The following is a 24,772-nucleotide window of genomic DNA, read 5'->3' on the forward strand; positions in this document are numbered from 1 at the left end:
AAGACATTTATACCTCTTAAACTCCTGAAAAGTTAAAAGCCAACAGTATTTAGTAGTATTTAGTACCCGTAAGTGTTCTTAGAAAAAAGCAATTGGACTACCTACCACTTAGGACTCTTCTCTCAGCCAAGACAGAATCAAGTGGTGTTAAAAAGTCATTAAGCAAACTTATTTTAAAGTAAATCTGAGATGCTACTCAGCCTTGCAATGCTCCAAAGAACTGTTTTAATCATTCCCTGAAGGAGACTTTTAAGGCCAGTACCTACTGGAAAAGTAGGTACTTTTACAATAATATTAAACCCAGTCATTTGAAAGAAAGATTCCTTCTCCTTAGCCTCGCAAATAACAGTCCAAATTAGCCAAATATAATCCAGTGATGCCCTAGCGCTTTTCCTTGTTAATGAAAGGTATTCATTTCACCTACAGAAGGAAAAAAATAAAAAGTCATGCAAAATGACTCCAAGTGTCTAGAAACAATTTATTGACCCAGTACACACGCCACCAAAACTGCACATCTTAAACAGAAAAGCAGCTGAAATCCCCATCCCAATGATGTCAGCTCTTCCCCCAGATCTTTCACAAGCTTTCTCCCAACCCAAAAGACTCTTTACATACGGTCCCTTGCCATAGCAAATCAATTATGTAAATGCAACTTTTATCACAGAATTCATAAGCGACAAGAAAGAAATGAATGACTATTACCTCCCCAATTTCCTTTTCTGTTAGCTTTTTCTCCTCTCTGCAGAAAGTAGAGACATTTCCCATTCTCAAAAATAGAGAGAGAATTCTCAATCTTTAAAGCAAGAGGCTACTTTTTTTCCCTTCCTTGGAAATACTGTCTTTCTCTTCTTCCAGAGGTCCAACACCTTTTCCCTCACCTACATTTTCTGTTTGCTCATGAGGCAGCAGGAATCCTCTGGTATTATGAAATTCTACCTTCCCTAAGCAGGGTTTACACTGCAGCCTCCAAAAGGATGCCCGAACCTCAGCAGACAGAAGATCCATAGCAACAGCAGTAATAGTTTTTTTTTTTTCACTTGCTATTACCAGAAATCACGGTCCAAAAAGACGACCATGGAGGTGTCACCTCTGCTAAAACCTCCAAATTGATTCATTATTTAACTAGTCAAATCCCACGTTTTCATTTTATGTGCCCTTTGGAAAGCCTGTGACAGAGGAAAAAAGATCTTTCAGTGACAGTCACATTTTTCATGAAGAGATAAATAGCTAAAAAAAAAAAAAGCAGCTCTCTGGGTACAAGATTTTGTTTGTCACTGAAACAGGATCCGATGCCCCGTCTCCTCCATTCCCTATCCCCTCAGAATCAGAGTGCAAAGTACCTATAGCAATTTTAGCTTCAAAATAAGAGCTTGCACATAATGATCGCAAGTTTCTGTTAACCAGAAGTCATTTGTATACTACCCACATGCCTCTGATTTTACTCACAGGTAAACCAATTTATATTTATCCAAAGCAATTCCTTTGATGCAATGATGCTCTGTAAAACTGTTCTATGGGAGAAATTAAGCAGAGAATTAAGAATCCTGATATATATAATCTTTTGTAATGTTCAATTCAATTCTAATTCACTAAAAAAGCTTAACACTGGTATTGGATTTCATTAAAAGTCATTTCCCATGATCTGTATCCTATATGGAATAGACTGCTGTGAGCCCAATTTCTTCAGGAATAATAATAGTTTAAGTAGTAAAGGCAGAAAGAAGAACTAGCCATGATAAAAATATAACATGTGTTACATCCTGATAAGCCTGTTTTGTATTTAGACACAGGCACATACATACATATGTATTTACCTTAGAGTAAATATTTGTAAAGATGGTAAAGAATTCTATATATTTTCTATCTAATAAAAATACTTAGCAAAATCCATGGATATCATGTTTACCGAGCATAGTTTTTACATATATTTTACTGAATTATTTTTTAAAAAGGATTTTATTTATTTATATGAAAGAGAGAGCATGAGCAGGGGGAGGGGCAGAGGGAGAGGGAGAGGGAGAAGCAGATCCCCTGCTGAGCAGGGAGTCCAACACAGAGCTCGATCCCAGGACCCCGAGATCATGACCTGAGCTGAAGTCAGATGCTTAACGGACTGAGCCACCCAGGTGCCCCACTTTTCTACTTTCTAAAAACAATTATGTCTAAAACTGATACCGCTGATTAAAAATTCCATGGCAAACGTTGAGCCTTATCTTCTTGAATAGAGTAAAAGTGTTTTCAAACACAAAATATACTTTGTGCACAATATACACTGTGAACGCATATATATATATATATATATATATATATATATATATATATACCCCCCCTATCAATTTTCTTCAACAAAAAGCTAATCTACTGCCCAGAATAATGAAAAAATGGGTCACAAGAGTAACTGAGTATCCTGGAAAAGAGACAGTTACCACATAAGAGGTAAGAAGTATAAGGTAAAAATATCAGACTTTACACCCGAAGAAATTGAATTCCCTCAAGGGGGAGCAAGTTACCTAGGGATCCAAGGAATTTATCCTCATGACAATCATTGCTTTAAATGTGTTCAGAGGTACACTTCTGTACATGCTTTTGAACATGCTCACTGGGGGCAAATCTTTGATTCTGAAGGATAATTTTGTTTCTGTTGGTCTTGTGTTCATTTTAGAAATTGAAAAGTGATTTAAGATCCAAGGCCGGAGCATGAGGTGAGCAATCAAGTTTGCTCACATTGTTTGGTGTTGGCAAACTCATTAAGTAGGGCCCTATTTGCTTCTCTTATTTTCATTCCTAATCCCTTGTTTGAACTAAGCTCTGAGCTTTTCTACATGGTACCTGTTGGCAAATGGGAATATATTAATCTGACAGGTGGAGAGAACATTTTAGAGAGCAATAGCTGGACCCAGAAAGGCTATTTAGGAATTTATATTTCCTTAAGGATTCAGAAGTAACTTCCTCTCTCCTCCAGGAATTTACATATGTAAACACAAGTTGGCTTTGGACTGTCATGACCAGGAATGGGCATTTTTGGACATAATAGCAGCCCAGAGTTATTAAGTCCAGCAGGTTTTTTGGGGGGAGGGGGTAATAGCAGGATGAAAAAAAAAAAGGGATATTGAACAATCAAAACTGATATAATTCATCAAAATTCTTAAGATTATCAATCTTTGGGGGGAAATATTGCCATTTGCTGGCATTTAGGATACTGGCATTTTATTTCACTTCAGCCAAGTTTTATTTTCACAACTATAGGCATAAATAGGCTTCATGTTCTTGATAAATGTATTTGCATTTGAAGATAAGAGCATTTACTGAGAGGTCAAACCTATCTGGATCAAGGAAAACAGAAGTGACGGGCGACGGTGAGATTTTGGAAGTTGTAGAACTTCCAACACAAAGTTGCATTCAGCTCCTCCCATAGTGTTTCTCTCCTTTCCATACCAAATTACTCACCAAGGTCTGTTAGTCTTCCTTGAGTGGTGCTCAGAGTGGTCGCCAGATCAACAGAGCAGCTAGGAATGCATTAGAAATGCAAATACACAGGCCCCAGTGCAGACCTAAAGAATCAGAAATTCTGGCGATGGGGCCTGGCAGTCTAGCAAACCCTCCAGGTGGTTCTGATGCATGCTCAAGTTGGATCATCACTGCCCGAAATCAAACCCTTGCTAACGAAAGCCTGGGCTATTTCAACATCTGCTTATTATACCCAGCCTTCCCCTTCTCTAATCCATGCTGTTGGGCTGGAAGCTTAATGCAACTTTCCCAAAACAAAGCGAACAAACGAAATAACCACTGTTTTCATCAGTTCACTTTCTTGCTGAAAAAGTCCTTGTTGTAGACGGATTTAAATAAATAAATAAATAAATAAATAAATAAATAAATGTCTCGGTCTGGCATTCAAGGCTTTTCACTATTTGGGCCTCAGAGTTCAAGCCAGTGAGCACCTACCTCAAATCTCTGTGATCGAGGGAACCTGGTGCATATCCCTTTGTACCTTTTCCCTTGCATGTCTCCCACTCTCCTTGAACGGTATCCTATAAATGACCCTTCCCTTCCTATGTCAGTGTCTCTCTCCTTTGTGATTCATCGTCACTGCTCTGCATTGTGCTAGATTTCTAAATGTGTAGGCGTCTAGTCCTTCCAGGTACAGCAAAAACTTCTTGAGGCCAGGGACTCTTTTTTATACTTTTTGTACCTCAAAGATAGGCTTCAAGTACCATGTCCTACACAAAGTAGGTCTTCCAAACTTGGTTGCTGATAATTTTCGAATTTAAATCACACCCAGTTGTTTCATGACAACTAAGGGCGGAAAAACAGTAAACCTGGATCGCCCCCAGTGTCCAACTTGGGAAAGTCGTTACCATTTACGGACTAGCACAGAGGAAAGCTCAGAGTTAAGTTCGAACAAAGGATTTGAACTAAAACTACAGAAGCAAACAGGACCCTAATTAATGAGCTTGCTAACTGTTCTTCTCATGGGGTCAGTAGCACTTTAAAAGCATACATTTGAAAAATGCTTCTTTCCCTGAGGCTGCCAGACACACTGACTGTAGTCTCCTTAACCACAAAAGGTCAAAGTTCTATTTTCTGTCACCATACTTAGTAGCATGTGTGCATGCTTTGCTGATTGGTTTCTTTTGTGTTTCTGCTCAGAGTGAAGGCAGGCAGCAGGAAATTGAGACCAGGGAGTCTAGAAACTTTCCCAGGTCTAGTGGGCAGCAATACCGAGCAGGCAGAGGCTTTGGGAAGAAATAATGACTTTATGGTTTCTATTGGCTCGGCTCCCCCAAATTTTCTTGCATTTATAAAAACAACTTATGCTCCACCTGATGATCTATGTCGTCCATCCCTTCCCCGTCACCCACTGCTGTGTTATTTATACCATACTGCATCAAGCAGTGAAGTCCTAGCTTAATATAACATACTGTAAAGTGATACGTTGCAAAGCCAAAGGTTTAATGGAAACCTGGGGGGAGGGGGATAAAAAGGCACTAACAGAGCAATTCAAAAATGCATTTTCAAAGAAAAATCTGGATGCGTCTAGATGTCCTTGAAGTATTTCTTCCACCTGCCAAAAATTCACTCCTAGGATTGTGTTACCAGGCACTACTGAAACCTGGTAGAGTAATTCACTAGTATGCTTAGAAATTCCCTAACATATCTAGTGTGGTATGGATTTCAAATCCAGTAAAACTTCGTTAAGCAGATACTGGTAAGCTGTTTCTATAATTCAAAGCAACTGTTACTCTTCAGCTAGACACTCTATTGATTCTGTAATGAACAAACTGAAAATCCAATGGTGGTTGATTTGAACACTACTTTTCTCTGTCCTCTGCACTTTAAATTGATAGGGTTTTACAGATTTCTTTTCCCTACTTATTTTTTAAACAGGTGAAAGGAGGAGAGGGCAGAAAAACACCACAAAGAACACATAATCTGTTACCAGGATCGCAAAGGTTTGAAAAGTTTATCGGTAAACATTTTTTGTGAGTAAAAGACCAAAACATAATGTCTTCCATTTCCTTAGCAGCACATTTTCGAAGTGACTTGACCAAAGAGGAGGAAAGTAGCCACTTAAAAAAAGAATATTTTCGGGCGCCTGGGTGGCTCAGATGGTTGAGCATCTGCCTTCGGCTCAGGTCATGATCTCTAGGTCCAGGGATCGAGTCCCGCATTGGGCTCCCACCTCAGCGGGGAGTCTGCTTCTCCTTCTCCCCCTGCTTGTGCTCTGTCTCCCTGTCTCTCCCAAATGAATAAATACAATCTTAAAAAAAAGAATATTTTCAACTCTTTCACCTAAAGCTGTCTACAGTTTTGCTTACGCTAGTTCTCAGGAAGTATGAACCACAATTCTGTTCTAATTCTGCTAGAAGAGCCGGAGCTATGCCATACCAATGACTAATCTGGTATTTTAGGACACGGATCATTCTAATCCATGATGGTATGATAAATGAAGGAAAAGAAAGGCCAGCAGGGTGCAGTCAGGGAAATGCTGGAACAAGTCCAGAACAGGCTGAGGGGGTGTGTAGCTCCATCCCCAGTTAGGTAAATGCTGGTGACAGGTGGTGGGGAGAGACAGGCAGGAATAGAGGAGAAGGATGAGATCAGGCTGCACTAGGTTTCCTGGCTTCTCTGAACGGGCATGTCAACTAAACCGCCTGAATTACATGGGATTTGGGGGAGTGACATCAAAGAGGATGGTGGGTAGAGTTGGCTAGCAATGTGTTTTGTTTTAAAATCCAAATGTAAAGGCATTTTCCAGTTGCATAGCTCCTCCTAGTTCATAGGACGGCTGAGAGGAATTAGTCAATATATATATATATATATATATATATATTTTAAATCTTTTAAAAAAGATTTTATTTATTTATTTGAGAGAGAGACAGAGAGAGCACAAGCGGGGGGGGGAGGGGGAGAAGCAGAGGGAAAGGGAGCAGCAGACACCCCTTTGAGCAGGGAGCCCGACACAGGGCTCTATCCCAGGACCCCAAGATCATGACCTGAGCCGAAGGCAGACGCTTAAATGACTGAGCCACCCAGGTGCCCTGAATTAGTCAATATTTTTTAAAAAAATATTTGATTTCACAAGCATTAATTCAAAGATGTGATCCCTCCTGACCATATAACATTGTAGTCTAAAACGGCAGATGACAAAATGAGAAACGTACGTAAGATGGAGTCCAAATTTAATTGTGCCTATTTTATTGATTTTTGTTCTCTGAAAAGCGAGTTACCTCATGGCATTCTTCCAGAGACATTTCTTTACATGTCCCTGTGGTGAAAATTGTTTGGGTCTCAATGACAAGAAATGAAAAGGAATTTGCTGCTGTTAACTCTGTTCTCCTAATTCCATTTTCTAGCAACAAATAAAATGAGTAAAACCACCACTCATTCAGAAGACACAGTTCAGTCAAAAACAATCACCAAGCCATCTAAAGTTCCACTACTGGATTTCCTTTTTTTATTTTTCAGACATTATTCCCTGTAAAATGTGAACATCCGTGGGAGAGGTCACTCACTGAGCCATTAATCAAAAACATCTTAATATGAATGAAATTTATCAGATTCTTTCTAATGTGACAGTTGGGACAGAGAAGTAAAACAGTTTCTTTTATTTATTTGTATTGGCTTTGGGGGGGGTGGGGTGGGGATGGGAACAGAGGGAAGGGACAAGAGGTTATTTCTCACAAAGACACAAATTTGTCTGCAATCAGCCCTAGTTACAAGGAAAGCAATGAGTCTCTTTTTTCTCTCAAAGGCCCCTGGAAGGTAAAGAGAATGAGAGCTTCCTTGTGTGGACAGCTGATTAGTTACAAGTATAGATTGTTAGACGTGTTACATATAATGTATTAAAATCTTTTTAGTAAGTATAAAAAGTCTACATTGTGCACACGTAAATCAGCCTCCATGATCTGTAAGAATTCAAGCATTACACAATATATTTAGAGAAACAGAATGGAAAAAAAAAAGTTAGAAAAGTCTAGTCTATATGGAACTCATTAGCCAACACTTTTACATATAATTCATGCCTAGTGGTATAAAGAAAAGTAATGTACATGGTCCCCGCCTTCAAGAAATTTACCTCATTTGGAAGACAAGTATGTTAGAGAAAATCTAAGGCAATGTATGAATCAAGGACTGTCAGTCTACTACTGACAAGAGATATAATAGGTGCTTGGAAATACGAGAGATTTCTGTAGCCTGGACCACTCAGGGAAAGTTCACGGAGACAGTAAGTTTGCAGACCTTGAAAATCAGGTAGGATCTGGTCAGCCAGCGAGTGCTAAATTGTAACTGGCATGGTAGAACAGAAGGGATTTCTTGCTGGGAAATAGTGATAATGTAAAGTTTGCATCTGTAGACCAGAGCCAGATAACAGAAAAGTCTGGAAAGCTGAGCAGAGGACTTTGGGTATGGTACTGGTAGTGTGGAGAAGAGGAGAGGGAGACAGGATTTCAATAGAAAAATGTGGGTTATCAAGTAGCAGAGAGATGAGATAATGAGAGTGTTTTCATGTGATTAGCCTAGCATTGTTTTGCAGGATGAACTGCCCATATATATCATAACACCTTTTATAAAGGGGCTCGAAATATACTCCACAGATGATGGTTAATTCATCCTAATAACATCTCACTGAAGCAAAGGAAATGCAGCTTTTATTATTCCCCATTTTGGAGATGATTTGCTCAATGTCACTGAATAAATGAAAGGCAGAATAAAAAACCACAGTATCATGATGTTCATCGGTTCCTAAGTACCAGCTAAATTATGTTCTCTTACTGTCTACGACTCAAACAAGGGAGATACATGATGGACCTTTGTCCTCAAGTGCCATTTCCAGACCCTCATTAGTGTTCAAGGCACACATCCTACCATGCCCCATTCCTGTTTACTTTCCCTATAGCCCCTAGCCCTCTAACCCCATACCTTTCAACTACCTCCAACTCTCCCAGCTAACAGTTGTTTCTGATTATTCTGTTCCAGTTGGTCTTCTGCCATTATCATTAGCATATTCAACATCCCTGTATCAACCACTCACCAATGAGGACAATGGTTCGGCTTTATCAATGCAAGACAATGCTTTCAAACCTCTTTCCACCTCAAATTGCAAAGCTTCAGAAGGTGTGAGGGAGGTAAGAACTCCACATACTAGATTGTGGCACCAAACTGAATTCCCTCTCCAATTGTTTTCATGATCAGTTAGTTAAAGGATTGCCCCCAGTTAACCCCTTCTTGGTGCTGACACATTTTCTCATCTTCCCATGCATCTTTGAAGTCGCCCTTCCTTTTCTTACAAGCTAGTCCTCCACTTAGGCTTCCTGTCTCGTGAGGGCCCACACCTCCACACACTCTCTCTGGTATTAGCAACTTCTCCCTTCTCGGTGGCTCCTCTTCAGTTTCAAGTAAAGAGACTGGCATATAGTAAATGCTCAGTATATGCCTGATGAATGACTAAAGCTCCAGATCTATGTCTTCAAATATTTTTTGGACATTAAAAAAAAAAGATTTATTTATTTATTTTGAGGGGAGGAGGGGCAGAGGGAGAGGGAGAGAGAACATCTCAAGCAGACTCTCCGCTGGGCGTGGAGCCAGATGCGGGGTTCATTCCCAGGACCCTGAGATCATGACCTGAGCTGAAATCAAGAGTCGGCTGCTTAACCAACTAAGCCACCCAGGCACCCCTGGACATTTTTAAAAACAGCCTTATTGAGGCATATTGTTACACACAAAAAAAAATTGTACATATTTAATGCATACAATTTGATGAGTTTGGACATACATATATGCCTGTGAAACCATCACCACAATCAACGTAATAGACTACTGTTCCACATTTTCACTTCATCAGCTCATTGTTACCTCAAATTTCACAATTCTGGAACAGAAATCATTAACTTCCCACCAGATCTGGCTCTTCCCCATGATTTTCCAATTTCTTTCATATGAACCATAACTCCCAGTTTCCCATATTCAACACCACAAAACCTTTGATTCCTCCTTCTGTAATTAGCTAATTATTAAGTCTAATAATCATATTTTTTTTTCTTCACAGTACTGGGCATATGGAAAGCAATCAGTCAATGAAAGGTCGACTGCCTCTGTACAGATATGATTATCCCATTGAAATAGCCTCAGTAGATTCAACTGCCTCAAGGCTTCTCAATCCTCCAGGTCGTCAGTTCATCCAATCTTGAGATTTCCCTTGCTATATATAACTGTTCATTGAGCCTCCTTTACTCAGAAATGTTTCATGGCTAGTCCAAAGGCCAAAGTCCTTCGTCAGCATTCAAGAACCACCATGATCTAGGGGCGCCTGGGTGGCTCAGTTGGTTAGGCGACTGCCTTCGGCTCAGGTCATGATCCTGGAGTCCCGGGATAGAGCCCCACATCAGGCTCTCTGCTCAGCGGGGAGTCTGCTTCTCCCTCTGACCCTCTTCCCTCTCGTGCTCTCTGTCTCTCATTCTCTCACTCAAATAAATAAATAAAATCTTAGGGGAAAAAAAAAAAAAAAAGAACCACCATGATCTAGACCCAATCATGTTTTCCAATCTTACCTCTTATTACTTTAGAGGAATTCATCATAATCCAAATGATTTTATCTCACAGAAATTGTGTGTGCATGCACACTTGTGGGGGGTGTGCCTGTCCTCGTCTACATGCCTTTGCTCAGGGTACATCCCTGCCTGGAAATGCCCTCCCCCATATGGACCCCAATAATCCTTAGCAGTTAGTTTACCTTCTGTAAGCCTTCAACTCCTCCAGTCAGAAAGTTCTATTCTAGAATAAGCCCTACATATTTTTGCATTATTTTATATTTCATGTACTAGATTTAACTCCCCAACATTTTAAGACCTTCAAGTGCTAGAGATCATGTAGTATAATTCTGTATCCTTCCCAGAATCCAATAACGAGGTTCACCAATGCAAGGCACTGTCTTCCACCTCTTAGATAAAAGTCTTTATAATAAAGTATTCATTAATTCTTAAACTTCATTTCCATTTCACATCTCAAATAACAACCACTTAAAAACTATACCACCTAGGGGTACCTGGGTGGTTCAGTCGATTAAGCATCTGACTCTTGATCTCAGCTCAGGTCTTGATCTTAGGGTCGTGAGTTCAAGCCCTGCATTGGACTGACTCCACGCTGGGTGTGGAGATGACTTAAAACAAACAAACAAACAAAAAACCCCAAAAAACAAAAAAACAAAACCAACTGTACCACCTTTATCATACTTAAGGATACATGAATACTACTTTTTAAATTCTTTAATAGAAACTTAAACTTTCACAAGAGACCTAACATAAAGCATAACGTAATACCACTTAGTACTCGAATTCAACATTTAACTTTATTCTCCCACTTACATTTTATGAAAGAATTAACAACCAATTTAGAATACTTGTCTTAATAAATACTAATGCAGGTTCTAAGGGAAAATATCTTAAACTTAAGTATAACTTATAACTGAAAACTTCAAAGAAAAAATATGTTTTAAATCATTAAAGAGTAAATATTTGAGTGGAAAGAAACAGGTTTATTGGTTTATTATTTTTTTAAAGTTGTGCTTTATATATTTTTCAAGAGTTTAGCTCCTGGTATGGAAAATTCCTTTAGGTATATACACTAACAAAGTAAGCACAAATTAAGTACAAAACAAATTCATACCCTCAACATTTGGTGTAATAGGGCAAAAATGTTCATTCCCACAATATTAAGAAACATCAACAATATGAGTTTGAATAACTAATTCATAAGGAAGAGTTTGAACTGGATCAAATCCTGGGTTTTCTTTCATCACTCCAAGTTTCTTTTCTATTTTAAACTAGTGGCAACAGAAATTTCTTTGTTCGAAAGTCAGGAATGCTGGAAGTCTTAAGTGATAGAACAGGTAGCTCGGCTTCTACTTCACGTCTCTCCTCAGGGGGAAAAAACACTGTGGATAAAGTAATTTTGTTTTTATTTCTGGAAAAATCATTTTTTCCATCAATCTTCATAATTCTCTAAAATAAACTGTTAAAAAGTTATAGGCTGGTCGACCACTTCACCCTGATTTGTGGAAAACTACACATTAATTTCAAGAACACATGGCTAATTCAAGTTTTCTTACTACTCTAAGGGTTTAAAAGTTGCTCCTAACTCTTGAATAAAAGTCTAGGAGAATTTTACAAGCTCGTGATATATTTCTGCCTCTCATCTGCAATATTTTTGAACAAAAGAATAGTAAAAGTAGTCTAGGCTCAAGAGTCACACTGCATGCCATCAAATTTATTTTTAGGGTACTGTACAATTTTAACAGTGGAAAACTTTTGTGTTGCATCAAATGCTTAAGAACCACATCTACAAATAAAGTGGAAATAAGCAGCTAAGAATTTACCTTTCATTAAGATGGAGAGAGTGACAAATATCCCTCTCTTCTTTGCTAATATGGAGTTTATTGCCCTCCCCAAATTATGTGGGACAAAGTAACCACAACTTTGGGAAGACATACAGTGAAAGGCAGAACTTGTAAATTAAAAGATGTGCTTCACATTCTAAACCACCTTAATTAAGATTTTAAAATTCAAGAGATAGGGAACTCCGATAATTAAACAAAGCAGGGAGCAGTAAGAAATACTGAACAGCAAGCAGGTCCTAAACCATATAAATCAAATAAAGACAAATCAAATAAGGACCAGAAACCATATAAATCAAATAAAGACAAACCAAATAAGGACCAGAAACCATTTTCTCCTCAGCACAGAGTTCCCCAGAATCACAAACTTGATGAACGCGAGGCACACACTCTCTCACACTCTCTCTCTCTCTCTGCTGACGCACGCGCACACAATGGAGACAGAAGCATGGAGACCCTCAGAGACAAACTTTCCATCTGTACCGTTCTACTTTCCACATAATGGAAAGGAGAGCACGGTGAGTCGTTTTTCGCACTTCTTTGCACATCAGACGGAGCAAAATTGGAGTTAGTATTGCAAACTACTAATCTCTTGCTACAATCAAAGGCAGACTGAATGAATGGGGTGTGGGGCAGGGTTGATGGGGGAATGAGCCAGGGAGGGGGGGGGTGGTCTGAGAAAAAAGTTTGAGGCATTCTGTAAAGCCTGAATGGATTAACCTTTTAAAAAGCCCTAACATTTCTCATTTCCCTTTTTCTTCCTCTCTTTTTTTTTATTAAATACACACCGACTTCCTGGGACTCAACACAGATGTGCCCTATAGGCAGCTAAAAGGCCTGGTGCTTAGTACACACGGGAGTCCTAGGATTGATATATGTTCAACACAAATAGTCCTTTTGTGGGAAAGTATTTTTGATATATGTTCAACACAAATAGTCCTTTTGTGGGAAAGTATTTTTAAAGTTACTTTTTTGTGACCATACATAAAATATGACCCATTGCTAACAAAAAGGATGAATTCCATGCATCAATTAGTAAATTGAGGCCCCAATCCACAGCGCTTTTTTACTAGAAACACAAGCTATTTACTACTCTAAACGTTTTTTCTTAACTTGAAAAAGTCTGCTTTCACATTTTTAGAAGATAATGAGGGACTGAGGCTTTAGTGTTTCTAGTCTCTGATTTGTTCATAAATGGGTTGTTTAGACTCACTAGCAAAGGAAAAAAAAGTGAATGCTTGAAAGTTAGTAGACCTGGATAACATTTAGTAGATAGCTTGAAATGCACCAATTTAAAAGCCTAACCGCCTAAAAAGTGTAGGCACACATCGCTTATTTCTTCTTGAATAAAATGAAAATATAACGGGGGGAGGGGCCTGGGTAAATCTGGAGTAAGAAGATGGGTCCCAAGCAGTAGTCCCTTGTCCAGGACAAAAAGCTTCCTTTAACCACATGCAACAGTCGTCTTGTGGGAAAGGCAGGCGGAGGGGGCTGGGGAGTCATCACCTCGGCCACTCTGACACAGGACCCTGCATTTCTCACGCCACACTATGGGCTGGGCCAGGTGGGGGGGAGCGAGACAGAACTTCGCCCTTAAGAAGCAACACCAAAAGGGGAAAAGAAGCCACCTCGCTCTTCGATCTACGCACACAGGAAGAGCCCAATTCAATGCCGCCGCCACCGACACCCCCTTGTCTTGCTCCGCCCCAACTTGTGTGTGTGCGGGGGGGCGGGGAGGGCACGACTTGCGTTTTACCCCACAAATTCCGAGACACCTCCATCTCTCCCAAGTTAAGACCTCCCACCTCCAGTCCCCAGCGGGACCACGCTCCGCAGGCGCAGGTGTCTGGATCTGGCCTATTTTTACGCTCCCTCGCCCCCCTCCCCCGCACCTCGCCGCGCGCCCGGTCCCTCCCCGCCCTCCCCACCCTCCCCGCGCAGTGCACCAGCAAGCCTAAACGCCGGGTAACGCTTCGAGCCCGACTCCCGGGTCACCTGGCCCCTGCGCCCGGCCCTGCCTTCAGGGCAGTCCCGGGGCCGCCTCTGGTCGCCGGGGACCGCGCACCGGGCTCCGGGGCAGTCACGTGGTCGGCGGAGGCGGCCTGGGCTTCCTCACCTGCATCCCGGGAACTTGGACCGCCACCGGTGAGTGGGCCATGAAGGCGACGGCTGCTCCGCACTGCTCCTGCGGCGGTGGCGCCTTGGGCTCGGACTGGCTCCTCCTCCGGGGGTAGCTCGGCGGCCCTCCCAGGCTTTTCGACCGGGGCCTGGAAGGACACACAGAAGTGAGGTGACGGGGCTGGTGGTGCGTCGCCCCGGGCTGGGGGGAGGGGGTGGGCGGTCGGCGGCGCAGCTGCCTGGGACTCAGTCTACCTTTCTGGCGCCCGCCCGCCGCTGTTGCCGCCGCCTCCGCCGCCGCTCCTCCTCCCGAACGCGGGGCGCAGCGTGTGGCGGTGGCCGGGACCTGGGCTCGAGTGATGCCGCTCGTCTGCGCCTCGCCGCTTTAGGAAGAGGAGGTGGAGGCGCCCCAGCAACCCGCCCGCCCGCTCGCCGGGCCCGGGAGGCGGTTGGGGGCGGTTCCGCCGTTGGCCCTGCCCCCGCCCTGCCGCCGGGCGGTGTCAGGAGCGCCGAGGCTCCTCGCCGTGCAGGGCTGTGGCTGGGCTCGCCCGAGCCGGCGAAGGGGCGGGCTCCCCCCCCACCCCCGCACGCGGTGAGGAGAAGCCGGGGACCGGGGGACCCGGCACAGGGCCCGGCCTGGGGAGGGAATGGAGGAGTTTGGGTGACCCCGGGGGTAGGAGGGCGTCCCAGACGCGGCCACGTTGCAGGCAGGCGTTCGAGGCTGGGGCACACGCAGCTTCAGAGACGACTTGAGTTGAAACTTGGGGAGTGTTGGAAGTCCCTCTTGGTTCCCCGATCTAGTCGAGGGTGGGGGCACGGAGAGCCGCCGAGTCGGTACCCGACTCATTCCCGCGGTCGGGTCCCCACTGGGTGGGGCGGCGCCTCTGGGTGGATCCGTAGCCGCTCGCCTGCTTTCCGGATTCCCCGCCCCCAGACTTACTTCAGGTGACTTGAACCTGAGGCTACCCCTGCTTTTTGGGCTGTCAGTTGGTGGAGGGCGGCCAGACTGGGGCTTCTCTGCCCAAGTTTGCACGTGGAAGAGACAGAGAGAGAGAGAGAGAAATTGGAAAACAGTACATCAGAAAAATTAATGAGGATGATAGAGGCATGGAAAATGAGACTGGATCATTAGCAGTACGCCTTATTTAACTCAGCATATAGGCAGCCGTGGTTTCAGCATTCCCTGCCTCCGCTCCCTCTAAAGTTCCGCTCCAGCAGGGAGACAAGTTCTTTTGAGAATACCCTAATGATAACAGCAGTAACAATGATAATAGTAACAATTACAGAAATCCCATCATGAAGGCACCTTTAGGGACCAACAGGGTTAATTACATTTAAAAATGTCATATCCAAGTGCCAATTTAAGATGAGGATGAAGTTCCTTACATTGCAGGTTGTTACAGGTCTATACCCAACACAGTGTTGGGGCTCTAGTAGACACTAAAAGTTTCTTTTGTTTCCTTTGCTGGTTTTGAATCTTTCTCAAAAGATAGCATTTTATTGTTATCAATATAATTATTATTAATGGTGTCATTTTCTTTGTGCCCGGACTGCTAAGTCCTAGATATATGTTAGCTGATTGAATCTTTACAAGGGCCCTCTGAGGTCATATTGCCTCCCTGCATACCCCCCCCCCCGCCGTTTTACAGGGGATGAAAAAGCCTTGGTGGGGTTAAATAATTTGGCCCAAATGTCACACAATTAAGAAGTGGTAGAGCTGGGAATCCAAACCCAAGTCCCTCTAACTTTTAAGATCTACTCTCTTAGCAACTGTCAAGGATACAATATAGTATTGTGAACTATAGCCACCATGCTGTACATTACATCCCCAGAGCTTACTCATCTTTTAACTGGAAGTTTGTACCCTTAGACCACCTTCACCTGTGTCCCCTCTCACCTGCCCCTGCCAACTACCAGTCTACTCTCTGTTTCTATAAGTTTGGTAGTTTTTAGATCATACGGTATTTAGTCTCTCTCTCTCTCTGACTTCTTTCCCTCAGCACAGTGCCCTCAAAGTCCATCCATATTGTCACAAATGGCAGTATTTCCTTATTTTTCACGGTTGAATAATATTCCATTGCACGTATAGCCATCACATTTCATTATCCATTCAGATGATAAAGGATATAATTGCATTCTCCTTACTCCTAGTTCCCCACCTCCAGGTCCTCACAACCTCTAACCTGATGGTAGGCCCCAATCCAGTCTTTATTTCCCACCAGCCCAGCTCATACTTAACAATGCCAGCCTGGCTAGAAACCTGCAGGGCCACCTAAACTTTGATGTCCTTAGAAGTTCCCTAGAATTCTTGGGGCACCTGGGTGGCTCAGTTGGTGAAGCATCTGCCTTTCGCTCAGGTCATGATCTCAGGGTCCTGGGATTGAGCCCCTGCATCCCACTCCCTACTCAGTGGGGAGTCTGCTTCTCCCTCTCCCTCTGCACCCCCCCCCCAGCTTGTCTCTCTCTCTCTCTCTCTGTCGCAAATAAATAAATAAAATATTAAAGAAAAAAAGAGAGAGAAGTTCCTTAGGATTCTTTTTAAAGTGCAGAGTTTGATTTAGCAAATCTGGAATGGGCCCAAGATTCTGCATTGCTAACAGTTTCCCAGGTGGTGCCAATACTTGGGTTCTCAGATGACACTTTGAGTAGCAAGGGTCTAAATCTCAAGTCCCAGCCCCATTGAACCTTCCTCATTGCTCCAAACCCTCCTTCAATACTCCTCCTCTTGCATGTTGGTGGAAGTAGTGCTCACCATTGTAGTTCTTTCTTATTTCATGGATTTCATTTGTTCCGTCTGCCCAACAAGATGATTAACTCCCTGAGGCCAGAGATCCAGCTTCTCTTAGATAAAAATTATTTAGGTAGAATGCCAGCTTTCTGCAGGCAAGATTTTTGTCTGGTTTGTTCACTGCTGTATCCTCAGAGCCTAGAAGAGTGTGTGGCACATAGTAAGCCCTCGGTAGGTATTTGTTGAATGAATGAATGAATGAATGAATGAATGAATTTCCTTTGAATTGCTCACTGAGTTTAGTGTAGTGCTAGGCAAGTAATGGGTACACTCTATGTTTTATTGATGCCTGGCTAAACTCCTGGGCACTGCTCTTGTTGAATCTTTAAGTTGTTCACTTTACTATATGTTACACTGTTAATTTTTTTGTGTCCTAAATTCTTTCCAGTTACTTTAATTTCCCAACTACCCAAGAGTGAGTTGTGTAATTTTAATAAATAAGTAAATTACGCCTATCTGAGAAATGACTTTCTCTGACATCCTTCTGAGCCAGAGTTATGTAAGAATGTGGAAGAGTGAATGCTAGATTTTGAGACCTGAACTATTGAGACATTTCCTTAAAAACACCGCTTTTGAGATCTTAGTAAATTTTCCGACCCTTGTTTAGGTCTGCTGCTATTAAATAAACTATCTGTTGTAATTATATTTGATAGAGATCACTTGAGTTGTAACATGGAGTTACTTGTGGTTTGATTATGATTTTTCATATATATATATTTCTTAATTTAAATCAATTCATGTGTGCTTTTGTTACTCCCCACCAAAAAGGACACTTGAATATTTTACTTCAAAATGTCAGCCTAGAGTCCAATAATATGTTACCATATATTCCCACAACTTGATGGACAAAGTTCCTTGAGGGGAGACACCACATCTTATGCTCTTTGGTAGCCCCATAGAGTGCAAGATTGTGCCTCAGATTGGATTTGGTACCTGCTTGATCGATGTGACCTGAGTGGCTATGAATATTTAATAACTGTATAAATGAAGTAAGATCGTATACAGATTAAGCAAAGTCAGTGAATTTCAAGTTAGACATTGTCTTTGAGCCCAACAAAACTTGATAATTTAAATTTACAATCTGTAATTCCAATTTCCTGACATGTGTCATACCCTCAGTATTAAATATTTAACTTTACCCATGTTTATAAATATTTACTGAGGGGACTGGTTCATAGCTAAAGTGTAGGTAGATAGAAATGGCCAAACTTTGATGTAGGCAATAGTGAGGTAATAATGTATTAGGGTCCTGGTTCTCAATGAGGGGCAATTTCACCTCCTGAAGATATTTTGGTTGTCACAAATGGGGAAGAAAGGATGTTATCAGGGGTGGGTAGAGGCCAGGGATGCTGCTAATCATTCTCCAGGGCACAAGACAGGCCTCACCACAAAGGACTGCCCAGCCCAAAATGCTAATGGTGCCAAGGTTTGAGAAATCATGCTCCGTACTCTTTGCATTAAGGATTACTAACCAAGAAACAGACTTGAGAAACACTGTTCCCTGAGGATTTCAGTTCAATGTGGTGGCCAGGGCAAAAAAACAAAAAACAAAAGCAAAAGAACCAACCCCAAAAGCCATCACCAACAAAAAACACTCGCAAAGATATTGGGCCACATCAAGGGAGGTACTGGAAACAAAGCAGTATTTTTATTTTACCTTTATATGAAACCATAGATCATCTTCCTCCAAAGAGTGAATACTACCTAATGAAAAATAATATTGAACAGAGAATAACTTTGAGAAAAATTTAATGATTGGCTTAAAAATATTTAATCATGGAGCAGGTTGTAATGTACTAGGCATTACCTAGGAGCCTTTAAATATGTGACCTTGTTGAGGTAAATTTGACCTCTTACTCCACTTGACAAAATTTAGAGGTAGGGTTTCACATTTTGGACTTTTAACAATTTGAGCCTTATTTAATAACTACATTGGGGGCGCCTGGGTGGCTCAGTTGGTTAAGCGACTGCCTTCGGCTCAGGTCATGATCCCAGGGTCCTGGGATCGAGTCCCGCATCGGGCTCCCTGCTCAGCAGGGAGTCTGCTTCTCCCTCTGACCCTCCCCCCTCTCATGCTCTCTCTCTATCTCATTCTCTCTCAAATAAATAAATAAAATCTTAAAAAAAAAAAAACTACATTGAAATGTGTAATGTGAATAAATGTATGAAGTGCAAGGACAAATTGATCCAGTTATCTGAATGTCTTTCAATTATCTGAATATTGGGAACGAAAGGGAATGATTTTGGTGATTTCAGAAGCTCACCGTCCAGGGATAGGAAGATTGTGATTCAAGCTGCTAGACTCTTGACTGATATTTGGAAGGATGACGTTCAGGGGTCCCTTTTTTAAAAAACATGTAAAAACATATGTGATACCTCAAATCTCCTCTTTGCTCTCTGTGGGTATCAAACTGGAAATCAGGACATAATAGTTCTTGCAGATGTTGCATCCTCACTATTGTTCCAGCAAAGTATCTCGAGAAAAACCTATAGAATCAGTTCTCGGTCAAGGAGCATTAAGCCTTTGGGGGCTTGCACAGGACTCTACCATAGTATCACTTATAACAAAAACTAGTGTCTAAGACTCAGCCTGGCTGAATTTTCTTGCTAGCTTTACTTCCTGATGCTACTGAGGGGAATAGAGCCACAGAGGAGGTGGGTGGAAGCAGATGCTGCTTAAGTGGTTTCCTGCTTGTAATATTTCTTTACATGTGTGCTTACTCACTTCAAAATATTTGCATTTAGGTACCAAAAGCATCGAGCTCATTACCTCTTGCCCTCACCGATGAGTTAGAGAACTGAGAGAGGTAAATGCAGCTCAGACAATGTCATTCCCATGTCGAGGTAGGAGTCAAAAGATGGAACGTTAAGAGGTTTCCTCTTGGTTCCAGTTGTGCTGCCTGTCTAAATTGTTCCAGAATTCCCCTGGGGATCTTTACGGTTGGACGTTAAGGCGAAGGTTCTCAGAACCCTGCATGCCCTTACTCCCAACCTCCTTGGTGGTGACGGAGACACTGCTTTCGGCACCAGTCATCCCATAACGATAGTTTTGTGTTGCCATTGGGAACATGAAGACTGGGGAGTTTCTTAGGAGAGATTCTTTGGGAGACTGGGCTCTTTGTAATGAAGTCAGGTAACTTCTTTGTGCTCTCCAGAGTGCAGGTTTTAGCCACAGGATAACCCTTCCTGTGTTACCATGAAATGATGCTGAACAACCAGTCGGGGTGATACTTTCCCCCTCTGAATTAACTTTTTAGGATGGATTGAATTGACCCCTTGTTCTTTAATTTGTAGGCTCCTCAAGAAAACAGTTCTAGTCAAAGGTGGCAGTTAAAAACCGGAAAAAAACTGGCAGTTGAGACCAAATAGGAAGTGACTATGCCATCAGCTCGCACTGAGGAAAAGGAAGTCGTTGCCAGGACCTCTAAGAAAGGCAGTTGTGTAAAATTACCACGCTTCAACTTGCTTGCTGGGGTTCTGTCACCCTGTGGTAAAAGCTCCCATAGTCTTGTTGCTGCTGTTCTCAAGAGGACATGAACAGAGCAGGGTAGTAACAGGCAGCCCTTGCAGGATGATTATCAGGGACTACCAGAAGTTTCTGCGGGCAGAAACTCAACACTGTGGACAAGCAAAGCTTCCACGCTACTCATTTTTTTTTTCCTGTGCCAAATGGAAAGTTTAAGATTAGTAAAAAGTCAGTATGTTATCCCATGAGGCCCACCACAAGGGTCCAACTGTAGACTGTAGCAGGGGGTTTTTGCTGAGAAATAGAAGACAGGATGTCTTTTTATACTTGCACTTGGGCTCCAGAGACAGCCGAGGCCACACCACCCTTCCCTTTTTTCTTTTCTTTCTCCTCTGTTCTTTTCTTTCTCACATATTTCTTGAGTACAGTGCTAGGGACTGTGCTAAGTGCTAGGAATACAAAGAAATGCAAGGAGTGTGCTTTCTTGCAGGAGAACGCCATAAAAAACAAGGAACACTCAGAGTGTTACATGATTATCATAGCACTACGTTTAAAAATGCTACAGCAACAGGCACCAGAGAGAAATACATTTGAGCTGTGTAGATCCTGGAAGGCTTCACAGAAGAGGTGACATTTGAACTAAGCCTTGAAAAGTGGGTAGGAGGTAGCCAGGAAAAGTCATGGGAGAGGGAGTAGAGAGAGCATTCCAGATAGAAAGAACAGCACAAACAAATGCCTAAGCCAGGCATGCGTATCCCCCATCACCTGATGATCCAGTTGAAATCTACATACTGTGCTCCATTTTGTAGAGATTCTGATTTTATAGATCTGAGGCGGAGAAAGGGCATGTGTATTTTATTAAAACAACAACAACAAACCCCCCCCCAAAAAACAGGGCGCCTGGGTGGCTCAGTCGGTTGAGCATACAACTCTTGGTTTCGGCTCAGGTCATGATCTCATGGGTTGTGGGATGGAGCCCCGCGACCAGTCTGCTTGAAAGATTCTCTTCCTCTGCCCCCCCATAAATAAACAAATCTTAAAAAAAAAGAACAACTCCTTGGGTGATTATGATGTGTCCCTCTTGGTTATGATTCACTAGCTTAGAGAAATGACAAGCTTTCTTGGAGGACTAGCTGGTAGTTTGGTTTAACAGGCAAAAATACAGAGTACATGAAGCATCCTAGTAATGAGGTTGGAAGGGGAAGTGAGGGGCAGACGGTGAGCCTAGTGTGCCTTGTTAAAGACTTTGGACTTGATCCTGTAAGCTCCTAGGAGTACTGAGTGGTTTTAAGGAAGAGAGGAATTTGCTCCAGATTGGTATGTTCAAAAAACAAAAACAAAACGCCTCTCTGGGTAGTACATAAAGGATAGATTTGATATGGGAGAGGCTGGAGGCAGAGGGGCCTATTTAGAGGCCATTAGGAGGCCAGTGTAATAGTACAGGAGAAGGACTGAGTTAAATTTATGGCTATGAGAATGAAGAAGGGGATAGATTCCAGAAGCAATTTAGGGGTGGAATCAACAGCATTCAATTGATTGGAAGTGGCCAGGACCAGAAGGAGAGGTTTAAATTGCCAGAGACCTCTAGCTTAGGGAAATGGGTAAATGTTGATGCCTGGAGCTGAGCCAGGGAATATGGGAGGAGGACCAGGTTTGGGGAAAAGATAAGGAGTTCAGTTTGGATGTGCTGAGTTTGAAGTGTCTGTCCGATACGCAAGCGCGGATGTCCAGAAGCTAGTTAAAAATAACAAGAGGTCAGATTGCAAATATAGATTGAGAATTGCAGAGAAGAATCCTTTGTAACCTGATGGCAAGTCATCAATAAAGGACATAAAAAGTAGAAAGCAAGTTGGAACCGTTCACTTCCTATTTAGAGAGTCACTTCTTGAATAATTGTCCCATGTTTTGGTCCAGTGAGAGGCTGCCTGTGCCTACTGACTTCATATCTATCTGCAGAAAGCATACCATTTTCTTCAAAGTAGTGATTATTAATCTCATCTCTATAATATTATATCACTAAATATTTCTGCTGTGTCCCTGCATACATAGATTGCCCTTTCAGTGCGCGATAATGACAGCCAAGAAAAGAGTGGAGTAAAGGACAGGAGTGACGTGAAGAGATCTGAATGCTACGTTCCCAGGTTTTCTGGGATGGTTTTCTTGCATGCAACTGTAAAATAGATTATTGTGCACCAGAGCAGTTTGTATTATATTTCCCCTCCTACACTCAAAAGAAAATGAGGTGGGAGATGACATGCATGCCTGGTTTCATGAAGCCAACTTAGTGTCTTCTACAGTGGAAAGAAAAACAGGAAGAATTTATTGCAATCTAAAGCACAGATTACTGGCAAAGCCATGTTATTTGCCTGCTGTGAAAGTGCACAGCAACTTTAGTTAATATTTCTCCCAATTTTTCAGAACCATTCATACTATTCTGGTTCTCCCATTCTTTCTGTGCTATTGACCTTTTATGAAACTTCACACATCCCTGTAGTTTACCATATGTGAAGGTAAGCATTCAAGTGGCTAAATGCCAACTTGAAATTAACATAGATAAATCATGCTTTTCATATAAATTGGGAAAATAGCGGTAGACATTTACAATCTGAAATCATGAAAGCAGATACAAATAGATTATATTCTAAATGTTTTGTACAATGCATTTTATTATGTGTTTGGGTTTTTCTCAGGTGTTGCAAGAAACTGAAACATACCAGCTCTTAAATTTTAATGTTACTTTTGCATCTGACAATATACAGATTCCTGCTATGCAAATATAGAGAAATGAGTGCTTACTATGTTGTGAAGGATGAATTTAGTTCATGAAATATATACTTAAAAAAAAAGATATTTTCTTATTTTTTTCCAGACCCTCAAAGCATAAAAAGGTTATTGCTGTATGGAAAGGTCATTTATATGAACAATAACAGATGAAACGGTGTCTGGGTTGTAAAATGTTGAGTTATTGAATATGTTTCCTAGTAAAAAGGTAAGGTATTCCGTGTGAGTATGCGTAACAACACACTTCAGTATTGCTCTTCCACTCCAGTTCTGCACCTAGTAAATGAGATATAAAGTAATTCTTTCGTTGTCCTTTTTAAAGCAGGAGCCCAAGCCCAACTTGTATTAATGTAACTAGAAAATTAGGTAATTATAAGAGCTATCTATCATTCATGTAATGCTTGCTCTGTGTCGGGCATGCTTGCAATTTACATATATTTCCATGTCATTTTCACCACAACTCCATGGGCTTGGTACTACTATCATATCATTCCCATTTTATAGGTGACAAAACTGAGGCACAGAGAGACAAAGTATCTCATCCAAGGTAGGATTGCCAGATAAAATATAGGATGCCCAGTTAAACTTGAATTTTATTTTTTTTAAAGATTTCATTTATTTATTTGACAGAGAGAGCACAAGCAGGGGTAGCAGCAGAGGGAGAGTGAGAAGCAGGCTCCCTGCTGAGCAGGGAGCCCAATGTGGGGCTTGATCCCAAGTCCCCAGGATCATGACCTGAGCCAAAGCAAGACGCTCAACCCACTGAGCCACCTAGGCTCCCCCTAAACTTGGATTTTAGATAAGTGATGAATAACCCTGCATGAGACATACTTATACTGAAAAACATTATCTAAAATTCAAATTTAACTGGCTGTCCTGTATTTTTACTTGCTCAATCTGACAACTCTTCAAGCCAAGGTCATTTAGTTCTTAAGGAGTAGAGCTGGAATTTGAACCAAGGGAGTGTGACATCAGAATTTATGCTTTTAACCACTATGCTTCTACTGATCATAAGAAATGGAGGGTAGAGAGCTTCATTTTCTCTATGTGGGCTATTGAAAAAAATCATGACTAATGAATACCTCATGGGCAAGATCACAGGTCTACAAGTTTGAATTTCTTTTAATTTACTCTGATTGTTAATATCATTTGGGTGCAGCATTTTTAGTGAGAATTTTTGTTCTAAAAGTAAAAAGATTTGTAACGTTTTGAACTAATTTTTCCTTCCATGCTGTCCAATAGTAGAGGTTAAAGAAAAATTGTGCTTCACTATAACGAATGGAATTAACTGATAAGTACTGTTGTTCAAAACACATTTTTCTTCCTTCACAAAGCAGCTTTGTGTTGTTTATAAAGAGTAAGGGCTTTCTTTCAGGAAGAGCTTTCTAAAAGAAAAATATAAGATCTGTTTACTCACACCATTTTCTTCTTACTTTGAAATTTTTACTCTAAAACAGGCTAAGGGGCATCTACTTTTTGAAAGGTAGTACAATTTAATGGGGACAAAATAAACACAGGCTTTGGAGCCAGACAGACTTATTAGCTTTGTGAACTTGATGTCTGGGCCTCCTTTTCTTCATCTGCAAAATGGGAGTTATTAATGCCTCCTTCGAATGCTGACAGGAAGGATTAAATGAAATGATGAACATAAACTGCTCTACTGTGCTGTCTGGTACAGAACTGACCGTTCATGAATAGTGGCACTTCCCGTCCCCTGTCCATTTGCCTC

At 41.7% G+C, this 24,772-nt stretch overlaps 1 protein-coding gene across 1 annotated transcript in view; it reads right to left on the reverse strand.

Moving 5' to 3' along the window:
• STK26 (serine/threonine kinase 26) overlaps positions 1–14,423 on the reverse strand; it is a 53,903-nt gene extending 39,480 nt beyond the window's left edge. Inside the window, exons 1-2 of the mRNA XM_081808244.1 lie at positions 14,264–14,423; positions 14,007–14,157 (exon numbers count right to left, since the gene is read on the reverse strand). Coding sequence (XP_081664370.1) covers positions 14,007–14,048 — 42 coding nt within the window. The 5' untranslated portion in view covers positions 14,049–14,157; positions 14,264–14,423. The remainder of the gene's footprint in view (positions 1–14,006; positions 14,158–14,263) is intronic.
• Between the last annotated feature and the right edge of the window lie 10,349 nt (positions 14,424–24,772).

The sequence above is a fragment of the Leptonychotes weddellii genome, chromosome X (assembly GCF_054177405.1).
Source record: "Leptonychotes weddellii isolate Sample4059 chromosome X, ASM5417740v2, whole genome shotgun sequence".
NCBI classification, from domain to species: domain Eukaryota; kingdom Metazoa; phylum Chordata; class Mammalia; order Carnivora; family Phocidae; genus Leptonychotes; species Leptonychotes weddellii.